This window comes from Mya arenaria, chromosome 2 (assembly GCF_026914265.1).
Source record: "Mya arenaria isolate MELC-2E11 chromosome 2, ASM2691426v1".
NCBI classification, from domain to species: Eukaryota; Metazoa; Mollusca; class Bivalvia; order Myida; family Myidae; genus Mya; species Mya arenaria.
Window position 1 is genome coordinate 44,130,142 of NC_069123.1, and position 19,029 is coordinate 44,149,170.

The 19,029-nt window shown below is 33.1% G+C and overlaps 1 protein-coding gene across 1 annotated transcript; it reads left to right on the forward strand.

The window, feature by feature from the left end:
- Window positions 1-6,350: 6,350 nt before the first annotated feature.
- LOC128205302 (WSC domain-containing protein 1-like) lies at window positions 6,351-18,461 on the forward strand. Its single transcript, XM_052906837.1, has 3 exons — window positions 6,351-6,973; window positions 16,652-16,948; window positions 17,587-18,461. Exons 1-3 carry the CDS (start codon window positions 6,835-6,837, stop codon window positions 17,979-17,981), a joined length of 831 nt encoding a protein of 276 aa, XP_052762797.1. The 5' UTR covers window positions 6,351-6,834; the 3' UTR covers window positions 17,982-18,461.
- Window positions 18,462-19,029: the final 568 nt, after the last annotated feature.

Below are 19,029 nucleotides of genomic sequence, written 5' to 3' on the forward strand. Positions count from 1 at the left end.
CGAGTGATTCGTGCAGAGTATGATTTGAAAGGCATTCAGCTTTGGGGGCCGACGTATTTACTTCATTTAAATGTTTTTACATTTTATTTAGCTTGAAGAAACAGTTAAATGTTGTTGTAACGATTGTGAATGTTATTAATTTAGGGCGGAATGTCAGGTGCGTTCAGGTTTCCTGGTTTATTGCTTGGGATGAAAAACGTCCTCCATTCGATGAGTATTAATAATGTTTTCTATATGTTTCAACGTATAAGAAACGACCTTGTACACCGAATGAAGAGCAATTACTTGTTTACGATGATGCTTGTTTAAGATAAAAAAATACCGTGTCTGTATTTAAATATCTCATACAAACAATGCACGCTATTTCTAGGTCTACAGACTCACTCAATGCACTTATATAACTACGACTTTTAACCATTCTTTGTCGGGCAAACCTCATCCTGTACCTTGTTTTAGTCAATGACAGTATTGGTAATGTTTTCCGAGTGCCGGTAGCCAGTGTTAGTGATAAATCGGCAAATTTAAGGAAATGCTTAATGGTTCAGTCTCTACATTTTAAGAACCTAGTTTCATCCCAAATCTTGTAAATCTATGGCACTCTAATAATAACGATTCAAAGGCGTCGATTGTTTTCCTTATCCATATATGTGTACTATAACACGTCTAAGAATGGTCATTTTGATCAGATCTCTTTGTTTAAAGTAGATCTGTCACTATTTTTTGAAGGTAATATAGTAAATCGAGACATGATTAGGTCTGAAATTGAACAGTGTTTACTAAACTTGTGAAGAACTACATTTATCTGCATAATTTTTAAAGTAAACTCTTTGTTTCCTTTTATTGTCCCCCCTCCCAAAAAAAAAAGGCAATTTTAAATAATCCAAGATTTTATCACGAGTGATAAGAGTTTATTCCACATCAACTCGAATGACCAACTCGAAGCAATAGAATACAACTATTTTGAATATATATGCTTAACAACATATTCTAAGCTTCATAATGTTATCATCAATTTCAGTTTAAAATAACAGACATGCTGGGAAAGAACGTTGTAAGTGCGGTGTATGCTGGCAGTGAAATGAATCACGTTTATCCCATGGATTACACATGCAGCAAAAACCTCATTCAGACAAGTGTCATGTGTGTAAAAGATGTTGAAAGTCATTTAATCTTGACCTAAAGAGATGCAAAGAAATTCGGGATAAAAAATATAGAAGTACTAGTGCAAGTTGTTTGAGAAATAAGAAGCTGGTCTACGTATTATCATCTTTTATTTTGTGTAAAATAATGAGGCACAAAAGTTAAATTTGTTTTGTTTACATTGTTCTAGCCAAATTGCTTTGTTAGTTTTTCGCTTCGTTTTCCATGTTCGATGATTTTGTAATTGATCTGAGATGACGAATTCCTGTGATTTTTTTTCTCAAATAAATGTTTAATAAAAAGTATCTGTCTTATAATAAGAACTCCAGATAATTCGAGTATGAACAGACTCGGTTTAAAAGAAACAGCAACGTTTATTATGTTTAGTTATAACATAGTGATAGATATTACTATCGACGATATCCTATCGATATTATGTAAAATATATATCTAAGAAATAACAAGTACATTTTATGACACATGTGTAACTTAAACTATATTATTTGCATGTCTGTGTATATGATGAAATACAAGGGGACGTTGACAGTAAAGTAGTCCTTGAACATCAATACAGAGGGTACCAAATACCAGAAACCATGTATGTATTAGCAAAGGCAAAGAAGAGCAAAAGCGGTGAAACTAAAGTTTACAATGTTCTAAACAATTATTTCACCAGTAAAATGTGAACAGTGAGTTTTATTAATTTTAGTTAAAATTAGTGTAACTTTCATATTAAACAATAGAAATATTCTTGATTGAATACCGTATGAAGGTTTAGTTTGAAATGTGCACACCTTGTAATAAGATATATTCAAAGTTTGCATATGAAAGAACACTGGTATGATACAAACAAAATGGATACAAATAGCATTCGCCCTTAAAACTCTTATAAGTAAAGAAAAAAAATATTTAACTGTTGTCAGTTAGGACACAAACTAAAATAATTTCATACATATGTCTTTATTATGGATGTTGGTGAGGATTGGGAGCATACTCTAAGACTAAAATCTCATGTTTCACTTAAATGCCCCTTTCGTCTTTATAGTACACACGACTTTTTGCAGGAGACTTCTGTGCTGAAAATAAAATATGAGTGAAGGTTTACAATATGATTAAGTAATCATGCTTATTCATTTTAGTTAAATATTTTACAGCTTTTAATCAGTGAAAAGTAAAAGACACTATCCATATAAATCTAAAACAACGCCATTTTAAGCCTTAATTTCAAATAGTTTATGAAATGTATTTAGTTATTGTTGAACATGAATTCCCTGATTGGAATAGGCTATTGAATCGGCCATCATACAATGGGAAGCCCGGGTATATTAACCCTCGAAATCAAATGATGGAGCATTCAACGCAATCTCCCCAAACTCAGCCAAATATCTCTGCGACTCGTCCTCCACCCCCGCTATTTAGAGAATGGAATCAGGCCGGTAGTGATAGAGCCAAATTCATTAACGATACTACAATAATAAGTGCTTCTCAACCGCTGAAAAGTAACGTTTGACTGTTCTCAATCGCAAATAAACACTCAAGTATCAAGCAGCAATGTTAGTAAACAAAAGCAGCGTGGTCGACCTCGGTCAAGAGCACAGTCAGTAGCCAATCCGCAGCGAGTTCGTTCAGCTAATGCACGCCTACCAAGGAATACGTCACAGGTACCGAAGACCACAGCCAATCAGAATCAAGGTCAACCAGTAGTGAATGGAAATTTCCCAGCCTAGGATACGCGAAGCGACAATAATGTAAATACTGTACCTACAGTTAGGTTTGCCCTACTTAATGTGCAAGGATTGATTACAAAATCGCACAATAAACTAAACTGTCAAGAAATTAAAAACTTATTTTGTAACAATGACGTTATATGTTTTACAGAAACCTGGGGTGCGGAGCATATCGATTACAGTAAAACCGGTTTTAATCATTTTATATTTAACAGAACAGATAAACTATTAGGGACCACACGTAATTCGGGAGGTATTATTGTATATGTTAGAGAGGATATGGCCCGTGACAACATGCTTATATTATAACATTCAGATTCTCACATTTGGATTAGGCTTAACGGTGATCATTTCAAATCGAACACCGACCTTTTTCTTTGTCTTTGTTACATTGTGCCTAGTAACTCTAGTAGGCAGGCTCTTACCGAGTCGAATGTATATGAAACGATTTTAGAAGACATTATAAACATACAAGATATAAATAACGGTACGCAGTGCTCATTTATGTTACTGGGTGACTTAAATTCGAGAATAGGAGCTCTACCTGACTATGTTGCTAATGATACTGACTCACTGGTTTTTCTCGATTTATTACCTGAGGATTATAATGCGGATAATGAATTACCACGAATATCGTCGGATAAAGGGACAAATTCAAACGGTTCGCTGCTGTTAGATTTTTTTAAAACAGACATGCCTTAGAGTTGCTAATGGCAGAGTGTGTAATGATACCGGTGCATGTACTTATTTTAGTCATAATGGTTCGGGCTTAGTTGACTATTGTATTGTTAGTCAAAATATTTTAACTCAGTTTGCTTCATTTATTACGCACGGGCCTAATTTAATTTCTGATCACTGTGTGTTAGAATTTTCAATATTTGGGAAAACAGGTACCAATAAAACTGATAATGGCAGTACAAGCGAATATAACTACTCAAAACGTACTTCCGATAGTTTTTACTATAGATGGAACGATCAGAAAAAGGGCCATTACATTGCAGGTTTATATGATAGCAATTTACAGAATAGACTTGCTGAACTTACTAGTAGAATTGAAATTGCCACTACAAGTGTAGATATTGATTAGTGTTTGCATGACTTTTCCGTGTGTATTGAGTCGGTCAGTAGGCCATTGTTTGGTAAACAAAGCCATCATAACAGCCGCAATACACAAAATATATCACAAAAGGGTCCACCGATATCTGGGAGTTATCAACTTTTTGAAAATATTTGCCAGGAAAACAGAAAAACTTTTTATAATAAATTTAACATTTTCAGGAAAGAAAAATCCGACATTAATAGACAGGCAATGATTGAGGCTCGCAGCATATATAAGAAAAGTGTTAGATCATTTAACTATGAAAAAAAAAATACAAACTGCAAAATTATTAAATACCCGATTTAAAAATGCTAAACTATACTGGATGTTGTTGAAAGATGGTACAAATGCTAAACAGCCTCGAAATATTTCATTAGATTCTTTTACTAATTATTTTAAATCAATTAATAACCCAGAAGATAGATTTTTTGAACCAGATGAGGATATTTTGAACTTTAATGAAACTATCCTAAATAATGAAATGAAAATAATGTTTGACGAACTAGATTTGCCTTTTAGTATAGATGATATTTTAAGAAATATAAAAGATTTGAATATGGGCCGCAGCTCAGGAATTTATTGTCCATGGTAAAGATGTATTAGGTCAGGTACTGCTGACACTTTTTAATAAAATTATCAACATGGGATATTTTCCAGACAAATGGAGTGAAGGATATATTATTCCAATTCACAAGAAAGGTTCTTTAGAGGATGTTAAAATTTTTAGAGGTATAACCTTACTAAGTGTTGTTGGTAAATTATTTACAAAATGTATTAATGAACGCCTTAATAAATGGGCTGAAAGTAATTATATTTACGTTGAAGCTCAAGCTGGGTTTCGTGCCAAAATGGGTACAATTGACAACATTTTTGTATTAAATAGTTTGATAAGCCATGTGTTCAATAATAAGCAGCAGTTATTTTGTTTATTTGTCGACTTTTCTAAAGCGTTCGATTATTTAGTTAGGGAAAACATACGGTACAAGTTGTATAAATTAGGACTTAGAGGAAAGTTATTTGAGGTTATAAAAAGCATGTATTTACAGGTTAAATCTAGAGTAAAACTATTAAATGAGACCGGAGAAGTCTTTGAAAGTGTATTAGGCGTGAGGCAAGGTGAATGTCTCAGTTCTTTCTTGTTTTCATTATACCTCAATGATCTGGAAGATGAATTGTTTCTAAAGGGAGCAAAAGGCATTGATGTTTCTTTGATAAAATTGTTTATGTTACTGTATGCAGATGATAATGTTATTTTTGCTCAAACTGGTGAAGATATGCAACGTAATTTAAATATTTTATATGAATATTGCTCGAAGTGGAAGTTAACTGTCAATAAAGATAAAACAAAAATAGTTATATTTAGAAAAGGGGGGAGATTATCCGACAATATACATTTTTACTATGGTGACTCTGAAATTGAGATTATCTCAAGATATTGCTACCTTGGAGTTGTTTTGACGTCTGGTGGAACCTGGGTAGAATGTCAAAAATCTCTTTCTGGTCAAGCTCAAAAAGCAATTTACAAGTTAAAGATATTTTTGTTTAAATTTACTGATTTATCAGTTGAACATGTCCTTGATTTATTTGACAGGTTAGTTAAACCTATTCTGTTTTACAGCTGTGAAGTTTGGGGTTTCTCACAAGCCAGCATCATAGAAAGAATTCATACAATGTTTTGTAAAAGTATCTTGGGTGTTAAAGTGTCTACTCAGAACGATTTTGTATATGGGGAGTTAGGTAGGCTTGATATGTACACGCAAAGATTGACCTATATAGTTAAGTTCTGGCTTAAGATCTTAAATTGTGAAGACAGAAAGTATATTAAAGTTATGCATAATGTATTACATCATGATTTTGAAAATAATCATAGAATTACTAATTGGGTATCAATGTTAAGGAATATGCTATGCAATTTTGGTTGAGGTATGGCTGGCACAAGGGGCTGGCAATGTAAATGCTTTTATCAATATTTTCAAACGACGTGTCAAGGACACTTTTATTCAAAATTGGTATGGTAGAATAGAAAATTCCACAAGAGCATCTTTCTACAAGGTTTTTACAAGTTTTGAATTAAGAGATTATCGGAATCATGTTAATATTAAAAATATTAAAAAATATCGCATAGCTCTGACAAGATTGTTAGTGTCATCACATAGATTAAATATTGAAACTGGTAGATGGACTAATATACCAAGAAACGAAAGAGTATGTAATTCATGTAACAAATTAGAGGACGAGTACCACTTCCTATTTGAATGCAAGTTATTTGATGAAATTTGAAAACAATACCTCAAGAAATTTTATACAACTAGACCAAGTATGTTTAAGTGTATTGGTATGTTAAAGTCAAATAATATTAATTTAATTAGAAATATTGTGTTTATGTATATAAATCTTTTGAAATAAGACGGTTGACTACTATATTATAATTAGTTTTATCAACAAGCATTACCTTTACTAGACAGATGACTCTGGTTATAGATTGGTCACACTGAAATAAAACAATACTGCACAAAGTATCTAGGCCATGTATCTAGTCCAAATAATTGTACGTTGACAGATTTTTTTTAGATTTTTGATGGCAAATCCTTCACGTACAAATTGTTTAGTATCAAAAGTGGGTAGTTGTTCCGATCAGGATTCCTGGTTAAAGCATATAGCGTCTATAAAACATCATAAAAACAAAAAATATTACCAGATAATGTTATTTTATATTGGTTCCGTACACAAAAAAATAAATATCCAACTTTTAATTATGAGTTTGACGGCTTTTCTTCCTTTCATTCTGTCAAAACATAACGATATATACATGACGGTCACCTGCAATGCTTCAATGCACAGTTTTAAATCGCTCGGAACATTTCGGCCATGGCCGAGTTGGTACGATTGTATAACGAGGTCTATCTCGAAGCTTTGTCGGAGGAGGCCGAGTTATTACGATTGTATCGAGTTGTTTCCCTTCGCATAATTGTTGTCAGTGTCAGTCAACTTTCGTTTTATTGGAAAGGTAAACAACTTGTTTTAATGCATTAAATGCTTGTTTAGTGCAAAATAACATCTCACTTACATTGTAAAATATGAATATAACTCTTTATGATTAATATCAACCATAAAATACTTCACTTAAAACAATTTCAATATTTTTAAAACACCCCCGTTTTTTACACATTCCCGTTTAGACGTTAGGGATTGGAAGAATCCCGTATAACACGTCTATTATTTTAGACTAGCCATGTATCATGCAATTAAAAGTTCATTGATTATATTTTATGATATAAGTCAACAAATACACTTCCATTCATATATAGTTATATAATTGTTAATTGCAATCTAAATCTGGTTGGTATCGTTAACAGTTTATGATTATAGGATTGACATATTATTAACTTATCTGAGTATTCATCAGTGTGCACTGTCATATCATGAGTCGTCTCTCTTTAAATTTGACGTGTGTTAAGATTTCACTGAAATATCCAATACTTGTCAATGCACATATATAGACGGTAACTGAATTTATTTTATATATCCGATGTGTATTAATATGTATTTTGCTCTCTGTTAACATTGTCTTCCTTTGTTGTTTTTGTTTATCCACGTGTTTTGTTTAAATACCAGGAAGTAAACAATATCATGTGACCAAAAGAAAAAGTAATCAAACGAAGCATAAGGCCAACATCCACTATTATTTATTTTTGTGATATTTTCACTAGTAACTTAGTTATTACACATTTGTTAGGCAATTAAACCATAATGTGCCACTAGTCAAATAACCATTTTGTAAATGCAATGTACATGTATGTGTCTGTTCGTCTTTGTGTTATTTGCATAGCATTTTGTTGAATTGTTTGATCAGGGGTCATATTGACCTATTTCAAACGCATCAACTGTACATACTTTTTCGATGATTAAACGTTTTTCTTCTTCTTCTTTAATCAAATGGGTACCTGGCTCCTTGTCATCTTCTAGCGTCTTGTTTTCTGTCTATTAAAGTTCAGGTTTGTTCCCTTTTTTTCGTTTCATTTTTCATTCCGTAAATGGTAAAATTATAAATTAGTTTTTATAGTTTATTTACATCTCATCAATGTACATTAAATATACAGTTCATATTACTAATACATATCCACGAGCACATTGCCACTCAGATTAGAGTTATAGGAGACTTAATACAATATTTAAAAAAAAATAGTACAACTTGGTATTGTAATAAATCATAACAAAGTAAATTATGGTTAGAAAATAAAATAAGGGCCGACATGACCAGTAATAAGAATTGTTATAACGTTGAATAAATTAACCAGATTTGGGATGAACCTGGGTTCTAAAAATGTACAGAATGAACCAGTAAGGATTTCCTTGAATGTGCCGATTTATTTCAAAATCTGGCTATCTGCTTTAGGCAAACAATAACATTACTATCATTGACCAAAACAAGGTATCGGATGAGGTTTGAACAAAAGATAATGGTCCTTAATCGTAGTTTTGAATACTACAGTGCATTGAGTGAGTCTGTAAGCCTAGAACGTGCATTGTTTTTACGAGATATTTTAATACAGACTTGATTTTCATCTTAAACAAGCGACATCGTAAACAAGCCATTGCTCCTCATTCGGTGCACAAGGTCTTTACTACAATATATCGTTGAAACGTCTAAAAACAGTGATAATACTCGAATCGAGGACGTTTTTCAGCCAAAACAATGAACCAGGAAACCTGAACGCACCTGACATTTTTAACTGCCCTTGATAATGTATTAATTGATATGTAAATGTATTAAAATGATATGTATTGTTATATCGTTTTCTCTAGCACGAGATTTCCCAATAGCAATTTCAAAATGGTACATTTGTTTTGTTGTTTGTTATCGAAGGTTATTAGAATGGTATTCAGGGAACTTTATCTCTTATTCCTTTGTGTGAATATTTTTGCTTAAAAATACAATGTGGCAAAAAAGGTACGTTGAAATAGTTTTACATAGAGCAGTTGTTTTTATTGAATCATTTGTGTTTCATTGTTCATTCAATTATGTATTTAGGGTATTAGTGTAAGTACACTATCATCTTCATAACATGGTCATAATCAAATTTAAATAAAATGTTATGAAATTAAAATAAACTAATTTTACAATAACTTTTGATGAACAATTATGCCACAAGTTTGGAATTTTCAACTTTTTCTCTGTTTTTATGTCTCTTTTCCCGTTTTTTTTCTACTCGATGAAATAATTGTTCATAACTCAACATTGATTTTTAAGTATAGCAAATTTCAAATTAGCATTAAATCCAAATCAAGGAACTAAGTTTTCAATGTTAATTTAAATTTCAAATGGTAATGGTGACCTTTTCTGTATAGGAAACGAATGGCCCTGACTACAGTGTTAGTCGGATGGTTGATGTTCGCTGTCATGTACAGCGACACATTGCTTAAATTTGTGGGGAATATGACGCTGGTTCGACCGTTTTTACCTGGTTATATAGCCCAGTTACCTGACACAACATTTAAGATCAACAGCACTCTGTGTAAGCACGTTATTGTAGTGAGTAAGAAGGACAATTTCACGTGGATCTTGGCGAGGAGTAGAAATATGGAATCCGACATATCAAAATATGCCAATGTAAATAAATCGCCACAAAGTGAAGTTATCAACTTTAGAGGAGGGAAGGATGCTAATTGTTCCGAATGGTTATCAAAACAACTAGAATTGGTTCCGGTCAAGGCTCCACGGACAGCACTGTCAAGTCCCTGGCGCTCTGGAAACACATGGCTTCGACATCTCGTTCAGCAGGCCACCGGTGGGTATTAAACAATGCTCGAAAAAAAGTTAAAATTCCTCTGGTTAGCTCATTTACCTTTCGGCCTAAAGGCCTTTTTTTACTTAATAACAAGAATGTGTTGTTACTTGTTTTAGACTTAACATGGCAAATACGTATTGTAACACATAGAGGATATCTGTTGACTCCAGTATACGATCGTATTTTATTTTGCATTTAGTTTTTCTATGACCATGAGTGAAATTAATTACGATCTTACACTGAAATCAACACATTTGTAGATTGTTTTCTACGCCGCTTCCCGTGGGCCGCCCCTAACGCAAAAATATAGTTGATGGCGTAACTGTCAATTTTCTATTTCCGGTTTGTTGAATGTTCGTTATATTCTGAAATTGTGTTATGTTCTGAGACGAATGGAAGTTATTTGGAGACAATTTGTTGAAACATAAGATAGTTACGAGCTTTACAAAAACACAACCGTCCGTACGAGGGCCTTAACATGTCAACCTTGAATAAGTATTTTTTTATCGTGGACTTTTTGTTATTTAGGTAAATGTGGTTAATGATCATGCTTCAATAATTTCTGGATTTAAAAGTATATATTTAAAAAAAAGATATGTATTTTTAGGGGGGGGGGGGGGGTTAATGTCAAAGTAGTTTGTCATAGTTCCGTTCGAAAATTAATATTTTATGGCTTAAACCGTTACTAACAGTTTAAGAATAATGCTTAAAACATCATTTTTTTAACTTTAATATAAAAATCTGCCATCTAAATTTTGGTCAGTAGTCTTATATTACTGTTTCCATGAATTTTCGCAAAAACTGGCTCGTTCCAAGACAAAAAATAAAAAAAGTTGTCAAAATGAGAGTGCAGCTTTAAACTCATAATAAAATTTCAATGCACTACATTTGACATAATTATAAACAGATAAAAAAATGTTATTTTTAAAAAGCACAATATATCCTTTATGTGACCTTACATTATAATGAATTTATTCAGATCATAATTAAGTGACTTTTCATGCACTTAAATGTGAACAAGAAAGCTTGGGATTGAACACTAAATGAAACAAGAATGAAATTAAATGAATCACAAAATATCATCAAAATTATACACACAAATGTTCTTTGATATACAAAAAAATGAAACTTTTTAGACTTTCAAAAATTTAACATTTACTAAATACGGTTATATAAAATGATGAATACATTTGTAGGATTTGATATCCTACTAGATGTAACTCGGCTTCGTTCATCTTTCTAAACTTTCTCTCAGTGATGAGGAATAAATTTTATTCACTGCAGTTGTTTTCTAAGTTTATGAAAATATGAACAATTGAAACAATTCATTAACTACTGTTGATCAGTGCAGATTGTGGGAGGTCATGGTTGATTTCAATGAACCACCAATAAGCCCTGCCAAAACTGGATACTGATTGGTCAGTCAGGTGCTTTTGGTAGGCATGATTAGCATGAATGTTAATTTAAACCATCATTTATGAATGTTTACACAATCATTGAATATTGAAATAACAAGCGAAATGTTAGTTTGAATGATGAAAGCCATGAAATATGTGAAGTATTGAAAAATAGACCATTTTTTCAGCTTGTGCCAAAAATGAGAAAATTATTTATTGTTTATCAGGAAAATGTTGAAATCTCATGTTAAGGCCTATAGTGATCATACTTGATTGCTATGTTATTGGCACTTATTGCAATATGTTTTATTCATTGCAATATTTATGTAAAACATTAATTATTATGTTGACTTAAGTTTGTAGATAAGAACTAATGGTATAGGTGATGTGAGAATGATCTCGTAAGTCTTTAAAACTCCTTTTGGTATTGTGAGTTTTTTGCTCAAGTCTTGTTCAGTTTAGCTTTTGAAGATTTTCAAAGTAACTGCAAAACAAGTCCAGCTGTCTAAAAAAAAAATATGTCAAACCCTGACCAGATATAATTTCTTGACTTTTCAAATTACCAACTTGGCAATGGTTTTATCATAACATAGGATATTGGTTTGAACATGTTAGTGTTTGTGTATGTGGAATGAAATATCATAAGTGTCACTAAATTGAACATTATTTATAGTTCTCATTGATATTACACATAGCCCCAAGTACATGTTGATCTAAGATTTAAGGCTTGGATGGAGTCAGGGCAAGAAAAATGCATGTTAATACATTGTACTTTTCAACACAAGAACTGTTTGTTTATTCAAGTAAATAAAGCAATCCCAACACCAAGGAACTGCAGTATTGCATAACCAGCTTAATTGACATTATGAGTTGGAGTTCAAATTGCTGCAATTAAAGGCACATCTAGTTTTCAGAATTATTCAAACTCTGATTTAGCAACCTTAATATAGTTATATGAACTACTTTTGCAAAATGAAAGCTTTTTTAGATTTACAAGGATGGGTGAAAAGTATTTGCCAAATGTACTGCAACACCTGATACCTGTTGCCTAGGAATCCAACAAATTCTTGGCACTCCAAATGTTACAGTACTATTGAATTTGGAGTGCCTGAAAAGAAAGCTTCTTGATTCTACATTCAACATCTTCTTTCTGTATGACATATTGGACCAGGAGAATCATGAACCTACAACCTTTTGCATCTATTGAGATAGGGAGCTATTAGGACAGTGAAAGAGGACAATACAAGAATGGCCAACTGCTGCATTTATTGAGTTATCTAATGCATACAAATTAAGACAGAGAAAATAGTTCTTAATTTTTCCAAACTACTTCCTTAAGCATCCTGTACATGTATGTAGTTGTATTTTACAATGATTGTTCAAAATTACAATGGCCCTGTGGGTTAAAGATGCTCTGTCCACGGGATAACAGGTTTTGTACATAATAGGGTTATAAGTACTGCGTTTTGATCCAGGAAGTTGTATTCGACTCAAGTAGATTTTTGCAGGTTCGGATTTCACAAGGCACAAGCCGAGTAAAATCAAAATCTACAAAAAACTACCAGAATCAAATATGACATTCTGCTATATCCGGATCAAAACGCAGTACTAATAACCCTTTTATTATATACATTACTGATTAGATCACTTAGAAGCCACATCTTTGCATAATAAATTTCATTTTAAGGATGCACTCATTGGTTTAATGACGTCAATTTGATATTGCGCAACATACTTGTTATGACGTGACGTCACAAGAGTGGTATATGGCCGTATTGCATTGGAGCGGAATATGGGTTAAAGTATTTTGTGATATGTATTGCATGTGGATTGATGATTGGTATAAAACAAAGAAAAAAAATAAGGTTTAGTATTCCATTCTCACTAGCAGTCTGATAAACTGCTGGCACCATGTTATGAAATTTGATGGTCAAAGTATTTAAAAGGCATTTCAATATTTCATACTTTAAAAACGATATTCATCTCATCTTAGTCTACTCAACTTGCTTTGGTATGTAAAAAAGTCTGCACCAGTAATATGAATAGCATTAGACAGAAGGCAGTGCCTAATATTTATCAACAGCACTAAGTTATCATGGTAACATGTTATATGAATTGAATACCAAGCACAAATTAAGAGGGACAAAATAATTCTTCGCTTTTTAAATAAAAACTACTTCCTAATAGCACTGTGTATGCAGTCTGACATAGGTGTACAATGTAGATGTCTTTTACAAAGATTGTTCAAAGTATGGCCCAATGGTTTAAAGCTCCCCTGAAAAAGAGGTGACAGGTTTTCTATATATTATAATCTTCTCTGAAACTGCAAATAACAGTCCTTTGATATAAAAGGATTTGATCAAATTAAGTGTGTGTGCCAACCACGTAAATTAATCTGTACAAGTCTGATTTAACGACTTTGAGAAATTCAAAAGAACTTTGACTTTATCTGATTTAACGCTTTAGCCCCCCCCCCCCCCCCATCACTCTACACACACTTAACTAGATTTTTCAAATTTCCTTTGCAGCTTGCAAGCAGTTTTAGTCTAAAGTTTAAGCTAGCCCATTAAACAGTGAACCCTTGTGATGTGAGCCGATTTGTTCAATGCTTAGAACATGGTTGTCAACATTCCCCTGAATGAAGCCCTAGTCCTTCAGTGCTTTCAGCACTTTGATTTATAAAATAAGCCAAAAAGACACATGATTTAACGTCTCAGATCAGCAAAATATGGTATGTTAATAGAACATTACACTAAATATTCCAATTCAAACTATAACAGAAAACAGAGAGTTGTGATATAATTCTATTGCATATATGTATCAAAATTTGGTACCGATTAAGAAAAAAAATATAAAGCAAATTTTGCAAGTCAACTATTTAGTATAAGCAATAATTTACTAATGTATAAATGATATAGTTCAATTATAATTTATTGTGATTAATGTAGGAAGTGATTATATAGAGTATAATTGTTTGTTTTAGTATCAAATCCCAGTCAAATTCACCGAGTGAGCACCAAAAGCTATATTTCATGAGTGGCGTATCCACGTGTAAAATATTTACTTTTGGTGTTCACGAGGTGAAATATCTTGCGATCTTACACTGAAACAAACAATTATTCATTGGTCCTTGATCTATTGACCGCGAAAACAGTTGGGTTCATCTACTTGCCATGACCAACCTGCGTTCAAAGTTTAAGGTCCTTGTGCCTGAGTGGTTGGAAATCGATTTTCAACTTAAGGTTGCCACCAACTTGACCTGCGGTCCACCGACCTCAAAACAAGTATGGTTCATCTGCTGGTCATGACCAATCATACTACTAAATTTAATGTCCCTGAAAGAGAGGTAATAAGACAATGATACGGTAATGATTATTGCATAGTTTGGATACGAACAGTTCCTGCATGGTATCATTAGTCGGCGCCCAGAAGGGCGCCGACTATATTTGATATTACTTTAGAAATATTCCAACTTAGGGACTAGTTCATAAATTGCAGAACAATGCTTTCAATAGTTTCCACGTTACATAATAAAATATGAAGTTTAGTTTGTTTTATAAAACTTTACACTTTAATTGATAATGAAACCTTAAATTATGATAGCCCTGCTTATCATTTTGAAAATTTTGATTTTAAATACCAACTCACTCATAACAACTCGGCCATCTCCGAGATAGATACAGGCCGAGGTGTTCCGATTGATATCAAATAGATGATGGTTACACAGTACTATTAAAATATCCTTTATGTTTGTAAACCTCCTACGCAGTAATCTCCCTTGGTGACAGCAAAAATGCCGAGTTTTGAAAAATTAACCTTGAGCTTAATTGTTTGTTTTGAAAATGTCATTCGAAAGAATGAACTCCAGATAATTCCCCTTTGATGTATAGTATTTTTATCCCCGTTCTATATACTCATTTGAGTGAAATGTGTTACAAAAACTTGAGGATTAGCTTGGGAAAAAAACCCAGAGTACCTATAATTCCGGGCTTAAACTATTGTAACAATATTATTAACCATAATGTCCTTCGAGCATATGTACACCCAACATAAAACAAGATATCATTGAAATACTCACCATTTTTGGTTACTTGCATGCACGTTTTTCTTCTAATTTCATTGCGCCGACTTGATGCTCTGCATCAACTTTTTTCTTGTTCATACTGTTATGTGTAATGAATTGTCATTGAATTTTCAACTTTACCCACTTACTAAAAATAAGATTATTTCAAATTAGCAAAAAATCCTCCGAAACTTTTAACTTTTAAGCTTTGATGAAACGGATCCTACGGTTTGTAAACCAAAGCTATACAAAACCTGAAGCCTACTAATTTGGACACAAGATATTAAATACCCAATAAACGTGTTCCTCCTTGGTACAATATGTACAGGCATAAATTGGACGGTATCCGGACATTTCGGCTCTACAATTTCGGCTTTGCCAGATAATATTCGGTCCTGCCATTTCGGCCCCTTATGATTATATTATTTATTTTCGCTAGGAATAGATGGCAAGGTACTTTGAATTGTTCGTATTTATGTACTCAACCATCATATATTGTGTCCAACTTGATGAAAATAACTCTGCTATCGTTTCTTGTAATATGGACCTCCGCTAAGTGAAAACCATTCGGAACACCTCGGCCATTTTGGTATTATTTATTTTTTAGAAGGGTTGGCTTAAGAAGTTTGAGAAATTGTGGCCTGTGGTGCCTTTTTACATGCGTTGTCACAATTTTTGCATTAGGTATGTTATTTGTTAAGTATTTTGAAAAGGGTCTTAAGGCCGAAATAAATAAACGATTTGTACAGTTATATTCAATGAGCAATAGTTTCATTTCAAATTTGCTCAAATATTTTTGTCTTATATTAAATACATCTAAATGTTTCAGCGAGTCATGGGTGCGATGGAAAGTTTTCTTGATAAACAGAAGGTTTGACTTTTGAAAGTTAAACACATGTTTTAATTTTATGTTTAAATTTGTGTGCCTCCTTTTTTCACTTTTAAAGAACACAGATCAACTGATAACTTAATTATCAACATTATGGTGCGGTTATGTGCTATAACAGGCTAAAGACATTTCATGTGTATTTTATAGAATAGATAGTACGCAAGTTTACGGAAGACTTTTGTGCGAAGTTTTCCAGTGTATGCCTGTCTGTTGTTGATATGTTTACCAGTGTATGTTTCTCGCATGTTACCAATACAGTAAACAATCTATTGACAGGGGTCACGGTCATTACGGACCATGGACATTACGGACCAGACATAACGGACCATATTTCGGGACATTACAGACCATGATATATAATTTTACTCACAGTTTGTTTTAACTTTATAACATACCATATTTGCGGACAACGATTTATAATTTAACTCAGTTTGTTTTAACTTTATTATGTACCATATTTCGGGACATTATGGACCATGAACTATACTGACGATCTTTCAAATTTTGTTCATCATGGACTCGTAATGAAGTTGAAGTTTTTCTTCAGGTTATGGAACCTCTTCTATTTACTGCGACAAAGAGTTACTGGCTAAAGGATATCCTTTTGAATGCGAGAGAAAACAGCAGGATCACACCATTCTCATCAAAACTCACAAGCCTGATGAGCTGTCTTTTAGGAAACTGGGACGGAACAGTTCGCTTCCATTTGCTAAGAGACTAGTTGAAAGAATGCCAGAGTATCATCGCGCCGTGTTACTTATCAGAAATCCATACGAATTTCTTGTTGCAAATATCCATTCTCAACATATTGATGAAGTACCCGAAAAGGCATTTGCGGGGGAAAGTAAGAGACTCTTTAAATTTGATAAGTATGGATGTTGTGTCTTTTGTTGTCTTTTATTTTGAATATGCGCTACTCGTATCATTACTACCTGGTATTTATATCAAAGTGTTTGTAGATCCTATCATAATGTCAGGTATTCCTTCCATTAGTGTTTGTAACTCATTTCATGGTGTCTGGTATTCCTATCATAAGTGTTTGTAACTCCTATCATAATGCCTGGTATTCTTATCGTACATGTTAACTCAGGCCTTCCATAATGTCAAAATATTAATGTCATACTTATTTGACATATTGCCAGTTTGTGTTATTTAATCCGAATTACTGATAATAAATGGAGCGCAAATTCTACAGTCTTCCCACAAACAGATAAGATCAGTTTCTCAATCCATTGCATACTTTTAATGACATAATTTTATTTGTTGTGTGCCAGGGTTAAGCATTTCGGACAAATTTAGGCATGTCCGGATTACAGCTATGCATGTGTAGGCCCGGAGGGAAAACTGAGTTCCGTTTGCCCGAGTGGTTTTAAAACAATGTGTGTCATGTAAGTGGTGGTCATCAGTTCTGTGATGACTGTATATTCAATTAGTTTATATCTAATTTAAAAATTAATTATAATATTTCTACTATCATTCCAGAATGGCGAAGCAGTCAGCCTAAACTGTTTCAATATTGGCAGGACATCAATCATTATTGGCTTCATGAGTTCAATGGTCCAGTGCTTCCCGTTCTGTATTCACGCCTACGACATGATGTGGCTGGAGAACTCGAACGGATTCTAGATTTCATGCATGTCAATGTAACCGAGCTAGATATTAAATGTGCGAAAGCAAACGGGGAAGGCAATTTCCACAGAAAACCTAGAAAGTGGACAAACATTAACAGCATTGTTGATCTTTTCCCTGAAGATTTCCAAAGAAAAATAAATGCTAGTGTAACAGAATATTCAAAACATTTAAAGTCATGTTACAATGTGGACTGGGTATCAGAATATGACAATTTGTATACAAAAAATACAAGAAGAGTAAATTAATATACACGGCGGTAGTTCATTTTTGAAAGAAACTCTTCATATAAGCCTGAAAATGTAATGAGTATTTTTTCTAGATGGGTTTCCTTGCTTATTGTTCTGTTTTTAAGTTATAGTCAACTAAAACGATATTTTTATGTATTTGAGGAGGCACGATGTCGCTAAAATGCCCTATGGATCTTGGGGAATGATTGTTGGACCGAGTGTCTAAAATGACATTTTAACGACCGTTCCAAGGCGGTACCTAACAATTCTTGATAAACCCATCTAGTTTTTATATAGTGTATATGCAGTGTGCTGTTTGTGGAGTATTGTGCTGTTGTTCCATGTTTCTTGTTCGTGATTTTTTGTTTAAGTGTTTTGTATTTTTGGCGTTTACCCTGTTCCATTAAACGGGGTTTATGTTTAAACGTTTGGGTACTAGGCTTGTTTCTGTAGTTTTTCATATAAATATTGAGCACACAACCTTGAATTGGAGGCGGACACTTTATCCACTAGACAACTTTCACATTTTCACACTTTAAAGAGCCTAGTTAAAAATATTTGGCTTTTCCAAGGATGTGCCCTATTAAATGATTTTCTGAAGTCTTTAACATTGAGCTGATCAAACTCTTTCTCTTTTATTCGGTCTGCCAATGCAATCTTGCACTAATTTTACCTACCAGGTTTGACATGCAGTCATGTTACATATACGTCATGTATTGCAGGTCAATCTTCAGTAACATGACATGTCCGTGCCTGAAATATGAAATATGAAATACAAAGAAAAGGATAATGTAAAAGGAATAGAAGTCATTGAAGAAATTATTAAAATTTATTCTACTAACCGTTATGAAATACTCATATCGGGGGATTTATACGCTTGTGTTTTTAATGACAAAGAAAAGGTCAACCTAGATAGAAATGTTCCATTTAATATGATCCCATTTTTTATGATGATGAATTAGCAGACCTCCAGTCACATGCATACTAATGCATTTGGTGACGTTTAATAGAAATGTATAAAAACGTGTAGGTTCGGATAAGGATAAAGACATATTTACGTTTATAA